General features: G+C 47.1%; 1 protein-coding gene across 1 annotated transcript in view; it reads right to left on the bottom strand.

The window, feature by feature from the left end:
• Nucleotides 1-499: 499 nt before the first annotated feature.
• Nucleotides 500-15,764, bottom strand: part of uacab (uveal autoantigen with coiled-coil domains and ankyrin repeats b) — a 78,800-nt gene continuing 63,535 nt past the window's right edge. Inside the window, 12 exon segments of the mRNA XM_042317867.1 lie at nt 500-2,608; nt 2,611-2,641; nt 4,093-4,158; nt 6,559-6,714; nt 7,223-9,973; nt 10,427-10,476; nt 10,586-10,616; nt 10,764-10,856; nt 11,097-11,129; nt 11,356-11,463; nt 12,535-12,576; nt 14,001-14,038. Coding sequence (XP_042173801.1) covers nt 2,421-2,608; nt 2,611-2,641; nt 4,093-4,158; nt 6,559-6,714; nt 7,223-9,973; nt 10,427-10,476; nt 10,586-10,616; nt 10,764-10,856; nt 11,097-11,129; nt 11,356-11,463; nt 12,535-12,576; nt 14,001-14,038 — 3,587 coding nt within the window. The 3' untranslated portion in view covers nt 500-2,420.

The following is a 15,764-nucleotide window of genomic DNA, read 5'->3' as shown; positions in this document are numbered from 1 at the left end:
GGTATTCCTCTTGTCCAGATGGGTTAGGGCAGTGTGCAGTGTGGTTGAGATTGCATCGTCTGTGGACCTATTTGGGCGGTAAGCAAACCGGAGTGGGTCAAGGGTGTCAGGTAGGGTGGAGGTGATATGGTCCTTGACTAGTCTCTCAAAGCACTTCATGATGACGGATGTGAGTGCTACGGGCGGTAGTCCTCAAACCTTAGCTGTCTGACAGGAACAATGGTGGCCCTCTTGAAGCATGTGGGAACAGCAGACTGGTATAGGGATTGGTTGAATATGTCCGTAAACACACCGGCCAGCTGGTCTGCGCATGCTCTGAGGGCGCGGCTGGGGATGCCGTCTGGGCCTGCAGCCTTGCGAGGGTTAACACGTTTAAATGTCTTACTCACTTTTGATTCCCACTATAGGACCGACCCAAACCGTACTGTGCACCAGGTATATTGAAGCATCGTATTGCGTCTTCATATTGTGTGCAGGAAGGAAAACAACGAGACATCTCTCTAAGTTAGGGACTTTTATTTATGTTTTTAACACTAATTCACAAACAAAAAGACATCCTTGCAAGAAGAAAAAAGAACAACAACCAATTTCAACATATTGGTCTAGATTTAAAATAACTGTATTCAACTTGTAAATTCTGTTATTGGAGACAGATGTATTTCATGATCCTTGAATTAAAACATTTAAAAAATAACCTAATTAAATTAATCTGTTTTATGTTAATTTCAAAATGACATTTCAGAAATCACATTTTAGATCATTGTGTTACAGCAGTAGTATATAGAGGATTTAGTATGAAATTGATTAATATACATTTCTATATGCTTTGCAAAGCATGTTAGACAAAAGACAAAAGCATCACTGAGCTTCTTCATATTGTTACGCTTAGCAACACGTGTGTTCCAAACGGAACCCTATTCCCTACTACACAGTGGACTACTTTAGACCTCCTGGTCAAAAGCAGTGCACTATATAGTGAATAACGTGCCATTTCAGACGCAACCTTAGACTTCTCAATCCATATAAATAGAGGGATTCGTAGTATCCCTACAGAATGACATCCTAACTGTTCCCCTAAAGGGTGTCCTGTATTTCTACTCCAGACCTGCTGAATTTCATTGTTACACCAACGTTGTTTATTAATCAAAGTAGTACAAAGCCATGAAAAAGATATCAGTTTAAAGGCACAAGAGACTTGCTCCACTCTCAGAGACCACTAAAATGAACCACGACAAGACAACAAAAAAACACTAGTCAAATGAATACATCAGTCAACTTGGCCTGCCAAGTCTCCCCACTAGAGGGCACTCTCGCTCCAGCAACAGGAGACGCTGCACCGCAAACACTAGGACACAGCCAAGGCCCTTTTCCAGAACCCCTGTCCAAAACTCCCAGCCTCTAACACTCTGGTGTGTTTTTGCCGATATGAAGGGGGACTGGATAGGTGTAAGCAATATGCAGATTGCTCCAAGTCATCAACATGTAGGCTGCCCTGATAGAGTCACTGTCTTAAACCTATCCTGTTCCTTCAGATCTGTGACCACCATAATGGTAGGGGTTAAGGTTCATGGTAGGGGTTCGTCTTAAGATTGGGCTACAGTGTTGTTTGCAAACACTCCTCGAGTCAAATCCAGAATGTGCAGAGCCTCACATTCACATTGTTTGTGTGGGGTCAATGGCTTAAAGAGACTGCTTGAGGAGTTTACGATTCAGTGAAAAGAATCAAGATAAAGTTTGGACCTTTAGGGAAACAGTCGCTGTGGCCAATGCCCCAAAATGGAGGAGTCCTGCTCCCAAACTGAATGAGTAGGTAACTTCAGGGGATTCCTGTTTGAAATGACCAGGGCACGGTTCTAGAATTCACCGTAGAACCTCAAAAGATGAAGACGAAAGACGGGAGGGAGTCGATCGCCACGGGGGAATGTGAGTTAACAGCGGACTTTGCTGCTTGTGTTTTCAGATCCGTTTCACTGCTGCGACGTCAGGAGGATAATCTAAGCAGAGGCCAATCACCCCACCACACAAGACCCAACATCATGCTAAACCCATACAGTCCTAGAGGAGATTTACATACATTCCATCTAAGAGGAGCTTCCTTTCAGAGACTTGCCAGCTAGGCATTGAATATCCTGTTTCATGGAGCCTTAACAGAGTAGTCAGGAGAAGAGAAAGGCCTGCATAGGCAGTTCATCATGCTCATGTTTTCAAAGGACATTAGTACATTCTATTGGTCAGCAGCTACAGTATCCCACTGAGTCATCACCTATGTTGAGGTTTATCCACCTAGCTAAGGTACAACCCATCGTCTACCCTTACCCTCTCTATCTACCGTATATCTATGTCCATCCACAACACTTGGTCTTAGTTCTGTTGAAACACACAAAGCAATCGAGACATATAGGGAGGATTATGTTTGACTACTAACATGGATCTCTTCCCACACAGACACACACACTCTCACACGCCAGGCGCCCACAGGGGCCACAGCGGGGGGGTGCTCTGTAGCTGGGGCTGTGTGAACAGTGGATTTGAGTCAGCGGGTTGTGTTCTGTTGTTGCTGAATGGACTTTTAGCAGACAAACTCCTGTCTCATGCGGATGATCTGCAGCAGGGCGGCTTGGACGTCCTCATCCATGTGGCCCTGGGAGAAACAACAACGGTTTGAGATCATCCACTGGTCCCCTATTTCACAGTTATGTCAGCAGTGTGGGCTATGGGTCAGTCTACTGGTGTCGTCAGCAGTGTTGGCTAAGGGCTAGTCTTACTGGTGTCGTCAGCAGTGTGGGCTATGGGTCAGTCTACTGGTGTCGTCAGCAGTGTTGGCTAAGGGCTAGTCTTACTGGTGTCGTCAGCAGTGTGGGCTATTGGCCAGCCTTAGTCTTACTGGTGTCGTCAGCAGTGTGGGCTATGGGCCAGTCTTACTGGTGTCGTCAGCAGTGTGGGCTATGGGCCAGTCTTACTGGTGTCGTCAGCAGTGTGGGCTATGGGCCAGTCTTACTGGTGTCGTCAGCAGTGTGGGCTATGGGCCAGTCTTACTGGTGTCGTCAGCAGTGTGGGCTATGGGCCAGTCTTACTGGTGTCGTCAGCAGTGTGGGCTATGGGCCAGTCTTACTGGTGTCGTCAGCAGTGTGGGCTATGGGCCAGTCTTACTGGTGTCGTCAGCAGTGTGGGCTATGGGCCAGTCTTACTGGTGTCGTCAGCAGTGTGGGCTATGGGCCAGTCTTACTGGTGTCGTCAGCAGTGTGGGCTATGGGCCAGTCTTACTGGGGTCGTCAGCAGTGTGGGCTAAGGGACAGTCTTACTGGGGTCGTCAGCAGTGTTGGCTATGGGACAGTCTTACTGGTTTCGTCAGCAGTGTGGGCTATGGGCCAGTCTTAATGGTTTCGTCAGCAGTGTGGGCTATGGGCCAGTCTAACTGGTGTCGTCAGCAGTGTGGGCTATGGGCCAGTCTTACTGGTGTCGTCAGCAGTGTGGGCTATGGGCCAGTCTTACTGGTGTCGTCAGCAGTGTGGGCTATGGGCCAGTCTTACTGGTGTCGTCAGCAGTGTGGGCTATGGGCCAGTCTTACTGGTGTCGTCAGCAGTGTTGGCTATGGGACAGTCTTACTGGTGTCGTCAGCAGTGTGGGCTATGGGACAGTCTTACTGGTGTCGTCAGCAGTGTGGGCTATGGGCCAGTCTTACTGGTGTCGTCAGCAGTGTGGGCTATGGGCCAGTCTTACTGGTGTCGTCAGCAGTGTGGGCTAAGGGACAGTCTTACTGGTGTCGTCAGCAGTGTGGGCTAAGGGCCAGTCTTACTGGTGTCGTCAGCAGTGTGGGCTATGGGCCAGTCTTACTGGTGTCGTCAGCAGTGTGGGCTAAGGGACAGTCTTACTGGGGTCGTCAGCTGTGTGGGCTATGGGCCAGTCTACTGGTGTCGTCAGCCTCTGATATTTAGGACACCATCGTATTAACAATCACATATATTTTCAGATATATTATTTGTCTTCAGGAATTTGCTGGGCAACAAAAATGCAAGAGATGCCAGGGAGGCTTGAGTGTTATATTTTACTTTAACTAGAAAAAATCACTAACTAAAAGAAACACACACTGACCTGTGCTGCACTGAGGAGATGAGTTCTATAAATTGAAACCACCTCTCTGTGTTGACTCTCAGCATCCTGTGAAGAGAGAGGGGGAGAGAGAGGAGAGAGGAGGGAGAGGGGAAGAGAGAGAGAGGGGGGAGAGGGGTAGAAAGAGAGAGGGGGATGGTAGAGAGAGAGAGAGGGGTAGAGAGAGAGAGAGTGAGAGAGAGAGAGGGGGGAGAGGGGGTAGAAAGAGAGGGGGATGGTAGAGAGAGAGGTAGAGAGAGAGAGAGAGAGAGAGAGGGAGAGAGAGAGAGAGAGAGAGAGAAAGAGAGAAAGAGAGGGAGAGATGTGATGAGTACAGGCCCACTATGGGCTGACCTGGCAGACATTACAAAGGGACTCCGCCTGCCTGGCTCCACCTTACCATGCACCTCTGAAACACGCCCGTCTTTCACAGCAAAATAGATGGCATCCATATATTCCTGAAGACTGCCAACATCGAACGAGCCAAGAGAGCGAACTCCAAATCATAACGTGGCCCCGACCATGGGTTCACATCAGAGCATGAGTAATGACGTTCTCAGGATTCTAATATGGACCTCATTTTCTTTTCATCTGGGTTCTGGCTAGCCGCTATAGACCCGACTTCAAAAAAAAAGTACACCAGTTCATTCTCTGCCTCCATCATTTCAAAGGCTCCGAGTGAGCTGACAGAGAGGAAGGCAGAGGTCGTCCTTGAAAATCAGGTGCACAGACGAATGTTTTGTTGAGTCTCACATCGTTTCCAGCTCAGCGGTAATACCCACACAGCGAAGAGTGTTACTGTAATTATACGACAGACGAATGTTTTGTTGAGTCTCACATCGTTTCCAGCTCAGCGGTAATACCCACACAGCGAAGAGTGTTACTGTAATTATACGACAGACAAATGTTTTGTTGAGTCTCACATCGTTTCCAGCTCAGCGGTAAATCGGCTGTAATACCCACACAGCGAGAGTGTTACTGTAATTATACGACAGACGAATGTTTTGTTGAGTCTCACATCGTTTCCAGCTCAGTGGTAAATCGGCTGTAATACCCACACAGCGAAGAGTGTTACTGTAATTATACGACAGACAAATGTTTTGTTGAGTCTCACATCGTTTCCAGCTCAGCGGTAATACCCACACAGCGAGAGTGTTACTGTAATTATACGACAGACGAATGTTTTGTTGAGTCTCACATCGTTTCCAGCTCAGCGGTAAATCGGCTGTAATACCCACACAGCGAGAGTGTTACTGTAATTATACGACAGACAAATGTTTTGTTGAGTCTCACATCGTTTCCAGCTCAGCGGTAAATCGGCTGTAATACCCACACAGCGAAGAGTGTTACTGTAATTATACGACAGACGAATGTTTTGTTGAGTCTCACATCGTTTCCAGCTCAGCGGTAAATCGGCTGTAATACCCACACAGCGAGAGTGTTACTGTAATTATACGACAGACGAATGTTTTGTTGAGTCTCACATCGTTTCCAGCTCAGTGGTAAATCGGCTGTAATACCCACACAGCGAGAGTGTTACTGTAATTATACGACAGACAAATGTTTTGTTGAGTCTCACATCGTTTCCAGCTCAGTTTTGGTCTCAAATCGTTTCCAGCTCAGTAATACCCACACAGCGAAGAGTGTTACTGTAATTATACGACAGACAAATGTTTTGTGGAGTCTCACATCGTTTCCAGCTCAGCGGTAAATCGGCTGTAATACCCACACAGCGAGAGTGTTACTGTAATTATACGACAGACGAATGTTTTGTTGAGTCTCACATCGTTTCCAGCTCAGCGGTAAATCGGCTGTAATACCCACACAGCGAGAGTGTTACTGTAATTATACGACAGACGAATAGTCTTTGGTTTGCACTGTAAGAACACTGACATAGATGTTCTTTCTGATGTACTGATATATCCACAGGGAAACCGTTCATTTCCACTAACTCACTGTGGGAGGAGGATCAATCATGTCTGGACCAAACCTCTATGTCATCAAGGTAATTAACGAAGATAATAACATCCCATTATCAGTAACTAACGCTGGACTGAAAAAAATGCATTCGTCCCTACTAACGAGGCTCATTATGTTTGGAGTCAGAGAGTACTGAGTGACTGATTATGGTGTTAGTGCAGCGTATTGACATAACACCATGTTATAGGTCATCGTCTGTCATGAGTATAAAATGTCAATACAATCAAGTATGTACACTATGTAGGCAAGTCAATTGTTACAGCTTCACACAATGTAAGGGACCACAACATAAAGTCATTTACTTTGTGTCATCCCTGACAAGTTTTACAATCTACAGGTATGTTCTGTGTGTGTGTATTCTTTTAAACTGTCAAAGAGGGGCAATGTCACAGAAATGCTAGGTTAGCTACAACTGGCTGCCATCCACTACATCTGCAGTGTGTGTGTGTGTGTGTGTATGCATGCATATATATATATATACACACTCACAGCCAGCTGCTGCTGCAGGCTCTTGATCTGGGCCTGGAGTGTGTCTATGTGCTGCATCTGTCTCTTATTGGGTGCAGCGTTGCCAGCGTACGCCAGCTGGGACAGACCATTGAGGGCCTGTTTCAGTCTCTCCACGTCCGTCAGCAGCTCGCTGATCTGAAACACACAAAGCTGTTACCACCAGAACATACATAACCATCTACATATTTAGAAAACCTCATATCAACGGACCAAAGTATTGCCAGAAAAACTGCCAAACTTCTTAACAGAACTAAAAACTGAGAAATTGGGATCTTACCAAATGTAAATACTACCGTACCTTTACCATATATAGTACCAGTCAAAAGTTGAGACACCAACTCATTCCAGAGTTCTTATTTTTTACTATTGTAGAATAATAGTGAAGACATCAAAACTATGAAATATCACATATGGAATCATGTCATAACCAAAAAAGTGTTAAACAAATCCAAATGTATTTGAGATTTTTCAAAGTAGCCACCCTTTACCTTGATGACCGCTTTTTTTCAATGTAGAAAATTGTACAAATAAAGAAAACCCTTGAATGAGTAGGTGTGTCAACTTTTGGCTGGAACTGCACATTTATGTTGATTTTATTCATATTAAAAATGGCTGACAATTCAATGCAGAATATTTCTCCTACCTTTTTGTCTTTGACCTCGGTCTGCTCCGCCGACATCTGGATCCTCCTCTGAAACTCCCCGATGGTGCTGAGCGACTCCTCGTACCTCTCCTTCAGCTCCCGGATCTCCTTATCCATGGTGTTGCTCTTCTCCTGCAGGGCCTCAGTTTCCACCCTGGCCCTGGACTTGTCCTCTCTGGCCCTGCACTCGTCCTCCCTGGCCTGGGCCACCTCATGGTGGAGCACCTCGCACTGCTCCGCCAGCCCAGATAGCCTCTCCCCCAACGCCGCCGTCTCTTCCTGCAGACGCTGCTTCTCGGCCTTCAGCTGGCTCAACTGGTCCTCTCTTCCTCCGAGTTCGTCCAGGGCCTGGGTGGCCCGGAGCAGCTCTGACTGCAGGGCTGCCACGTTCTGGGCCCTCTGGGCGCTGGTCTCCTGCTCCTGGCGAAGGGAAGCGAGTAGCTGGGCCACCTGCCCCTCCAGGGCCTCCTTGGCCTGAGCATGCTGCTGCAGGAGGACGGCCTGGTCCCCGGAGCATCCCTGGAGCTCCTTCTCCAAGGCGCAGGCTCTCTGGGCCTCCCCACGCTGGGCCTCCCTGGCTTTCTGGCACTCGTCCTGGGCTTGGTGGATGGTGCCCCTCAGGGCTTGGTGCTCGGCCTCATAGTGTTCCAGCCGGGCCGACTCGGATTCCAGGCGCTGCTGCAGGCTCTGGATGTCAGTGTTACACAGGGCGTTCTGCTCCTCCAGCTCGGCCCTCTGCACAGTCACATCTTTGTACTGCTGCTCCAGGTCTACCAACCTCAGCGCCAGCTCCTCCATTTTACCCCTGTACTCATCTTCCACCTCCTTGTGCTTTTCACTGGTGACAAAGCCTGTCTCCATTCTCTGCTGCACAGACTCCATCTGCACTTTCAGTTTCTCTTTCTCCTGCTTGTGACGTTCCCCCTCCAACTTCTCCTGGTTGTACTTCTCTTGCATCTCCGAGAGCTTTCCTGTCAAGTCTTTCAGCTTGGTGTTGTAGGAGTTCTCCCTCTCCTCTATGGCAGTCAACGGAACAAACTTGGCCTGGATAGCTTCCTGGATGGTGTCTAGTTCTTTCTTCTGCGCCTCCATTTCTTGGTGAAGCTTTACTGTCCCATCTTGGGCAGACTGGTAGCTTGCCAAAGCCTCTTTGGCACGATGCTCCGCCTCAACAACAGCAGTGCTCAACTTAACCCTTACAGCTTCATGGTCTATAAGGCACACATAGTCATTTTCTATCATCACCTGAACATTCTCCAGCTTCTCTTTCAACTCTGCACTACCCTCTTTCACCTTCTGCAACTCTTCCTCACTTTCTTTGCTCTCCTTCTCCACTTTGGAGAGCTCAGCCTTGGCCTTCTCCAAAGCAGCACTCAGCTCCGAATTCACTTGCTCATGTTTCTCTCTGGACACGTACTCTCCATTTAGGCTCTGTTTCAGAGACTGGTTCTTGGCAGTGACCTGGGCCAGCTCCTTCTCTCTCTCTTCAAACCTCTTCTGGAGCACTTCCAGTTCCTTCACCAGTTCAGCGTTGCGAGCATTCAGGGCACCCACTTCGCTCCGGAACTTCTCAGAGGGCACGGTAGCGCTCTGTAGGCTGGTGACGCTCTCACACAAGGTGACCCTCTCCGTTTGTAGCCTCTGGATCTGCACCTCGGCCTGGCCGTTCCTTTCTGCGGCCTCCACCAGCCTCTCCTCTAGCTCCTCCACAGCTCTCTCCAGGGTGCTCTTGGCCTCTTCATGGGCCTTGAGGGGGATGAAGTTGGCCTCCACCCTGCTGTTGAGCTCCTCCAGCTGCTCCTGGAGCATCTCCCGCTCCTCCTCGCTCTCCTCTACCTGGCGGATCAGTGCCTGGCTCTTGGCAGTTATGTCCGCCAGCCTCCTCTTCATGGAGGAACTCTGTTCCTCCAGGGTCGTCCTCATCCTCTCATGCTCCTGCAGGGGGACCGCCCCTGTCCCGGCCTGGGTTTGCTGGCTGTCCATTTCCCTGTGTAGCTCAGCCACCTCCTCCAGCACACGGTCATAGTCCTCCCGCAGCTCTGCCAGCTGACGCTCCTTCTCATCGACCGCATTGCTCAGCAGGTTCTTCATGTTGTCGAACTTCTCTGCCGGCACAACCTTCTCTCCCTGCCGTGCCCGGGTCTCCTTAATGAGGGCCTCCATGTCCAGCACAGCCTCTGCCAGCTCATCCCGCTCCTCCCGCAAGGCGGTCAGCTCCAGGCCCAGCCGCTCTGCCTCCACCGCCAGCTGGCCCTCACTGCTCTTGTACTCCTCCAGGGCCTTCTCACTCTGCTTCAGGTGGTTACGCACGCGCCCCACCTCGGCCGAGGCGCCCTCGTACTTGGCCTTGACATCGTGGAGCTGGGCACGGAGATCGTCGGCCGCCTGGCCTCCTAGGTGCTCCTTGACCGCCACCACGTGGGCCTGGAGCTGCTTGACCTTGGCTTCAGAGTCCAGCATCCTCTTCTGGACGTCCCCCAGTGCCTCCTCCAGCTCCTGGACCTGCCGGTCTGCCTGCCGTTGGATGGTCTCCCGGGTCTGGACCAGCTCTTGGCACTCCTGGCTTTTGCGGGCCAGTGCCGCCTGCAGGCGAAGAGCCTCTTCCTCTGCAGTCTGCTGCCGCCTCCTCACAGTCTCCAGCTCGCGCCGCAGGGCCTCCACCTCCTCGACTGGGTCCCAGCCCACGCCAGGACGTCCCGCAAGCTCCAGGGGACGGGACAGTGAGTGTGAAAGACCGGACGACTGCAGTACCTACAGCAGGAACAAAAGTTTCATGTGTGTGGAATGATTGTGCAATTTACACTTCGCACACCTATTTCTCACTCACAGCAGTGTCAGTCCAATATTGGTTTTGCAATGAGAGCTGACTTAGTCAGTTCCACTATAGCGACACGAGAATACTGAGAAGATGTGAAGGCTACAATAGGATAAAAAAATATCAATTTAAAAGTTGAGCACAAAATCTAAAAAATACCTGCAGTGGTTTAAGAGAATAAATCTCTCATTTGCTGGGGGGCAAACAGCTGACAGGACGAAATGAGAATTCAGCCGTTTAATTTGGCTGTCAGAGAGCTGATAAGCTCATGGTTGCTGACTGGACTAGAATACACAGCAGATATGGTCTGCGTGTTTTTCATACTTCATGACAGTCTCCTTGTCATTGCGGTCCATAATGCTCTAGGAAAACAAAGATGTCAGGTTTACCTGCGCTGAATCCAGGCTGTGAGATTGTCTGATGAGGACATTGTCTTTTCCTGCCAGAACAAATACGGAGATGATTCAGGAGAGGTCTTTTTTAAATTCAGATCCTCTGATTGGATCTCTTATTCTCCGATATCTCACATTTAAAGAGAGCTCACTCACCTTTGATAACAGACTGGCCAGAGTAGTCCCCCTGAAAACACATAGAACATACAGTATGTTCACATTCAAGCATAACCTTAGACAACCTAAGCAAGAGCTCTTAGTATTATTATTATGTAAAACCCCATGATGATTTCATATGCTGTAGCAGGGTTGGCATTTGGCTGTGGTCCCTCACCATGTGGCTCCTGAGCTGAACCTTGACAGTCTCTGGGGCCCGAGCCCCCTCCTCCCTGTCTTTGGCACTCAGTAAGAGCTTCAGCTGTTCCCTCTAATTCAGCACAAACACAACGTGGAGCTTTAGAGCAGATCAACAGCCTAGCAACTTTAGTTGCATTTGAGGACAGTAACTTTCAGATGAATACAGCTATGGCCTGGTATCCAATCAAATCTTTCCACATTCTCACAAACACAAACAAACAGGCATGCTAATTCAACTCTCTAATCTATAGGTAAAATGTTCCATTTTTTCTTCCCACCCCAAACAATTGAGTTATGTGGCTGTCCTTACCTCTTTATGGATGCATTCCACTGTATGTTTTTCCTGCATAGGATATAGAGGATTACAAGTTAAGTATCAGAGGGTTTGACAAACAACTCATTACCATATATAGTGCCTGTCACCGTCCAAGTTCTTATGTTTCTCTTGAAGCACACTGTGTTTGATTCCCCTCTCAGTGACTTTCCATGTGAGTCAAGAAGTTGTCTACACACCTTTGTGTGTGTGTGTGTGTGTGTGTGTGTGTGTGTGTGTGTGTGTGTGTGTGTACCTGGCTGAGCTGCTGCTGCAGTAGTTTGACCTTGTCCATCAGAGTCCTCTGCTCCAGGTGAAACTTCCTCAGAGTCTCCTGCTGGCTCTCGTTCTGTCTCTCCAGGTCCTGACAAACATTAGAAGTCACAATCCATTTCCAAGTCAAATCACACAAATCTCTAAGTAACCCTTCTCCAAGCCAGAGCAGCCCATAGGACAGGATCCTATCAAATGTTTCTGTCGCATGAGTCAGCTTGAAGTACATGTACATCCCCTGGGCAGGATGCTAGTCTGTCACAGGGCCTTAACGCGTCAGCATCCCTCTGTTCGGCTGGCTCCTAGCTGAACTCGGCAACCCCAACCCAACGAGAGTTGCTTGCATACTCCCTTAAAAGACATTCGCTTTAAAAATGACAAAAACGCAGCAATAGTACTGTTTGTTCATTTTGAGATGCCGTAGCCAGAATACACTACCTGAAGATATTAATTTTGACGTTTTTGCCGAGAAGATCATAGTCGTGGAAATGTAACATCTAACTAAGATGTTTGGTGCAATATTTCTCAATGAAATATTGGGCATGAAAACGAATCGTCTCTCATTGAAGAACCCCTACTGTTGACCAATCACCGACGAAGGGGCGTAGACCTTGGCTCCGAACTTGGCTTGCCTCTAGAAAACATTGTGTGCACGAACAGCCAAAAAATCCCTCACCGAAAGTCAAAATATAACATATGCACAAATTCTTCCCAAATTGTTTCAGTTGGGAAGCATACGGACGCCTTTACCCCCAAACCATCTTCTTAATGCTGAGTGCCAAGCACAGCGGCATCAGGTCCCTTTTTAGAGTCTTTGGTATGACTTGACCCGGGATTAAACCCCCAACATTCCAATCTCAGGGCGGACAGTAACTGCTGAGTTGAAAACATCTATAGATCTGTTTAATTAGATCCAACAGTAAATATAAATTCACTAGTACCTTCAATTATCCTGGACATTGTAGAATCATGTCACGCTGATGCTCAGGCCAGCCTATATATTCCCCTATATACTGCTGGGTACATCTTGCTTAATGTCCTCATACATTCAGACCGGGTAATTACATCCCTGTCCATCACAAAGGACTACGAGGTCAAACTCAATGTAGCTGGCCTATCAAATTCAATATGAACGTATGCAGAGAAGAACAATTGTACTCACCCTCACGTTGGCTTCGGCCTGTTCAGTCATCTCCACTGAGTGCTGTGGACACACAGGTTATCATTTAGCCATGATTGACCGGGAGGGGGGGGCTGATGGCTAGTGGTAGCAGGGTAAGAGATTTCCTTATATACAGTTTCTCTGGTGGCAGTGACATTAATGAATGAACTGCGATTATCCATCTCGTCACTAGGTGGCAGTAATGTCCAACTGAATGTCAGAGTGTGAGTCACTTGGCCTCCACAGGAAACAGTGTAAAACATGACAACTCACTGTTTACCGCATGGTAATACACCATTAAGCAAACAGCTTCAACACAACAGTGATTTTGTAAAAACACTTGTGACCGTCTCTATTCAATATTAAATCAATGAGTGGTGAATGTGGTCAGATTCAATATTAAATCAATGAGTGGTGAATGTGGTCAGATTCAATATTAATTCAATGAGTGGCGAATGTGGTCAGATTCAATATTAATTCAATGAGTGGCGAATGTGGTCAGATTCAATATTAATTCAATGAGTGGTGAATGTGGTCAGATTCAATATTAATTCAATGAGTGGTGAATGTGGTCAGATTCAATATTAATTCAATGAGTGGTGAATGTGGTCAGATTCAATATTAATTCAATGAGATTCAATATTAATTCAATGAGTGGCGAATGTGGTCAGATTCAATATTAATTCAATGAGTGGTGAATGTGGTCAGATTCAATATTAATTCAATGAGTGGTGAATGTGGTCAGATTCAATATTAATTCAATGAGTGGTGAATGTGGTCAGATTCAATATTAAATCAATGAGTGGTGAATGTGGTCAGATTCAATATTAATTCAATGAGTGGTGAATGTGGTCAGATTCAATATTAAATCAATGAGTGGTGAATGTGGTCAGATTCAATATTAAATCAATGAGTGGTGAATGTGGTCAGATTCAATATTAAATCAATGAGTGGCGAATGTGGTCAGATTTAATATTAAATCAATGAGTGGTGAGAATGTGGTCAGATTCAATAGAGCAGAAACTGAACTTAAGTGGTATTGTTGGGATCGGCTTGTTCAGACCTCACAGATACCGTCTATCGCTCCATGTTTGTATACAGAACACATGACCCAGGAAGTGCCTTGACGAGGAAGCGTTAACAGAATCGATAATAAAAACCCATCCTATTTGCTTGATGGGGCTCACGTCAAACCTTTGGTAAGCCTATGAGCCGGCTCACCTTTTCAACAATGGATTCACCCAGAGGAAATAACAGTAGAAATGTCAAGTGATTACTATACAGCTCAACAATAACAACTACAGTCTAATCAACAGCTCAGAGGGCAACATAGCAGGAGAGGCATTGCCCTAGGATCTAGGAGATATTGTCTGTGGGGATGTGTGTTGTTTTAAATCTGATAGTGCATCTCCGTGCACAGAAATCAGTATGAAGGTTGGCAATTAAAGTGAGCAATGCGATGTTACCTGTCGCTTTTTCTGCTCCATCTTGGCAGCTTCTTTTGCTGTGGATACAATGAGAAACAATTAAAGGGTTTGTTTACACACGTCAGAGCCGCCCGTCCCTCATGTCGTTTCTGATTTAAATCTATACAATGTGTTTTGTCATCACCAAGTCTTCAGGAGACTGAAGAGAGAAGTTGAAATGAGGTGATACAAGGACAGTACTTTCACACAGGCACAAAGACTTTATGCAACAAAAAAAAAACTAAGAAAATTATGCCACAGTAATGATGATTAAAGGCTTGATGAGAAACCAATCTCAAATGAGCACTGAGTGTGAAAACAAACAACAGATGTGGGAGAAATCCGATGAAGCCATCTAAAGCCGCTTCCCACAAACCAAGGACATCAATTTGCCACAACAAGATAATTGTTAAGTAGGGTAAATGACTGATGGTGCACCAGATACTAGGAGAAAAGGCAATTCTAGTTTCTGACAAATGTAGACTAAAGAGTGGAATTTGATTAGATGCAATTTACCTAGGGTTCTAGTGGAGTGGGGCCCCTTTACCTAGGGTTCTAGTTGAGTGGGGCCCCTTTACCTAGGGTTCTAGTTGAGTGGGGCCCCTTTACCTAGGGTTCTAGTTGAGTGGGGCCCCTTTACCTAGGGTTCTAGTTGAGTGGGGCCCCTTTACCTAGGGTTCTAGTTGAGTGGGGCCCCTTTACCTAGGGTTCTAGTTGAGTGGGGCCCCTTTACCTAGGGTTCTAGTTGAGTGGGGCCCCTTTACCTAGGGTTCTAGTTGAGTGGGGCCCCTTTACCTAGGGTTCTAGTTGAGTGGGGCCCCTTTACCTAGGGTTCTAGTTGAGTGGGCCCCTTTACCTAGGGTTCTAGTTGAGTGGGCCCTTTACCTAGGGTTCTAGTTGAGTGGGCCCTTTACCTAGGGTTCTAGTTGAGTGGGCCTTTGATAAATGCATGGCTCTATACACAAAGTTCACATGAAGGGGATCTGTTGGGGACATTTTATGTACTCTATTTCACATAGCCTTGATAAAAACCCACATTAAAACACTCTGCAAAGCCACATGCCGCGCTGAATGAACAACCTTAAATTCCCTCTGAGAGAAGCTGACACACTTGAACTCAGGTTACCTTCCTTAAAAGCACAATCCTTTTTTTCACCTTTGCTGCAAATTTCCCCCAGTCCATTTAATTCTGTTAATAACTTGACTTTCTCTGCAGCGTGACTTTTTAACCCAGTGTTTTCAATAGACATGTTATTTTTACTTTTTCCTTGCTCTCATTTTGATCTTCTGGTTGAATGGGTGTTTTCAGCAGTCTCCTGTGGTTTCTGTATTTCTGAGGCACCGGCAGAGTTACAGCTTACACTGCAGATAGAAACATCTCAGAACCTCTTCATTCTGGGCTAGCTGCTCCTGTCTCCCCCCTACTGAGGCTAAGAAAACATCAAGTTCTCATTTGAAAGACACAGAAAAACATCAAAACCTCCCTCTCCCTGCCAGGCATGGACGATGATTATAGTATTTGAAGTCGATGAAACTCATTTCACAGTTTTGAACATCGCTGAAGGTTTAAACAGGAAAATGAAATGTGGCCTTTTGTCCACAGGGCAGCCCTCACACAGGGTGAACAACACATGGCCTTTTGTCCACAGGGCAGCCCTCACACAGGGTGAACAACACATCTACAGGAGTACCTAGGGCAGCCCTCACACAGGGTGAACAACACATCTACAGGAGTACCTAGGGCAGCCCTCACACAGGGTGAAC

Source organism: Oncorhynchus tshawytscha, unplaced genomic scaffold, assembly GCF_018296145.1.
Source record: "Oncorhynchus tshawytscha isolate Ot180627B unplaced genomic scaffold, Otsh_v2.0 Un_scaffold_7322_pilon_pilon, whole genome shotgun sequence".
In the NCBI taxonomy this organism is placed as follows: Eukaryota; Metazoa; Chordata; class Actinopteri; order Salmoniformes; family Salmonidae; genus Oncorhynchus; species Oncorhynchus tshawytscha.
Note: the sequence above shows the minus strand (reverse complement) of the source record. Positions and strands in the feature narration are given on the sequence as shown.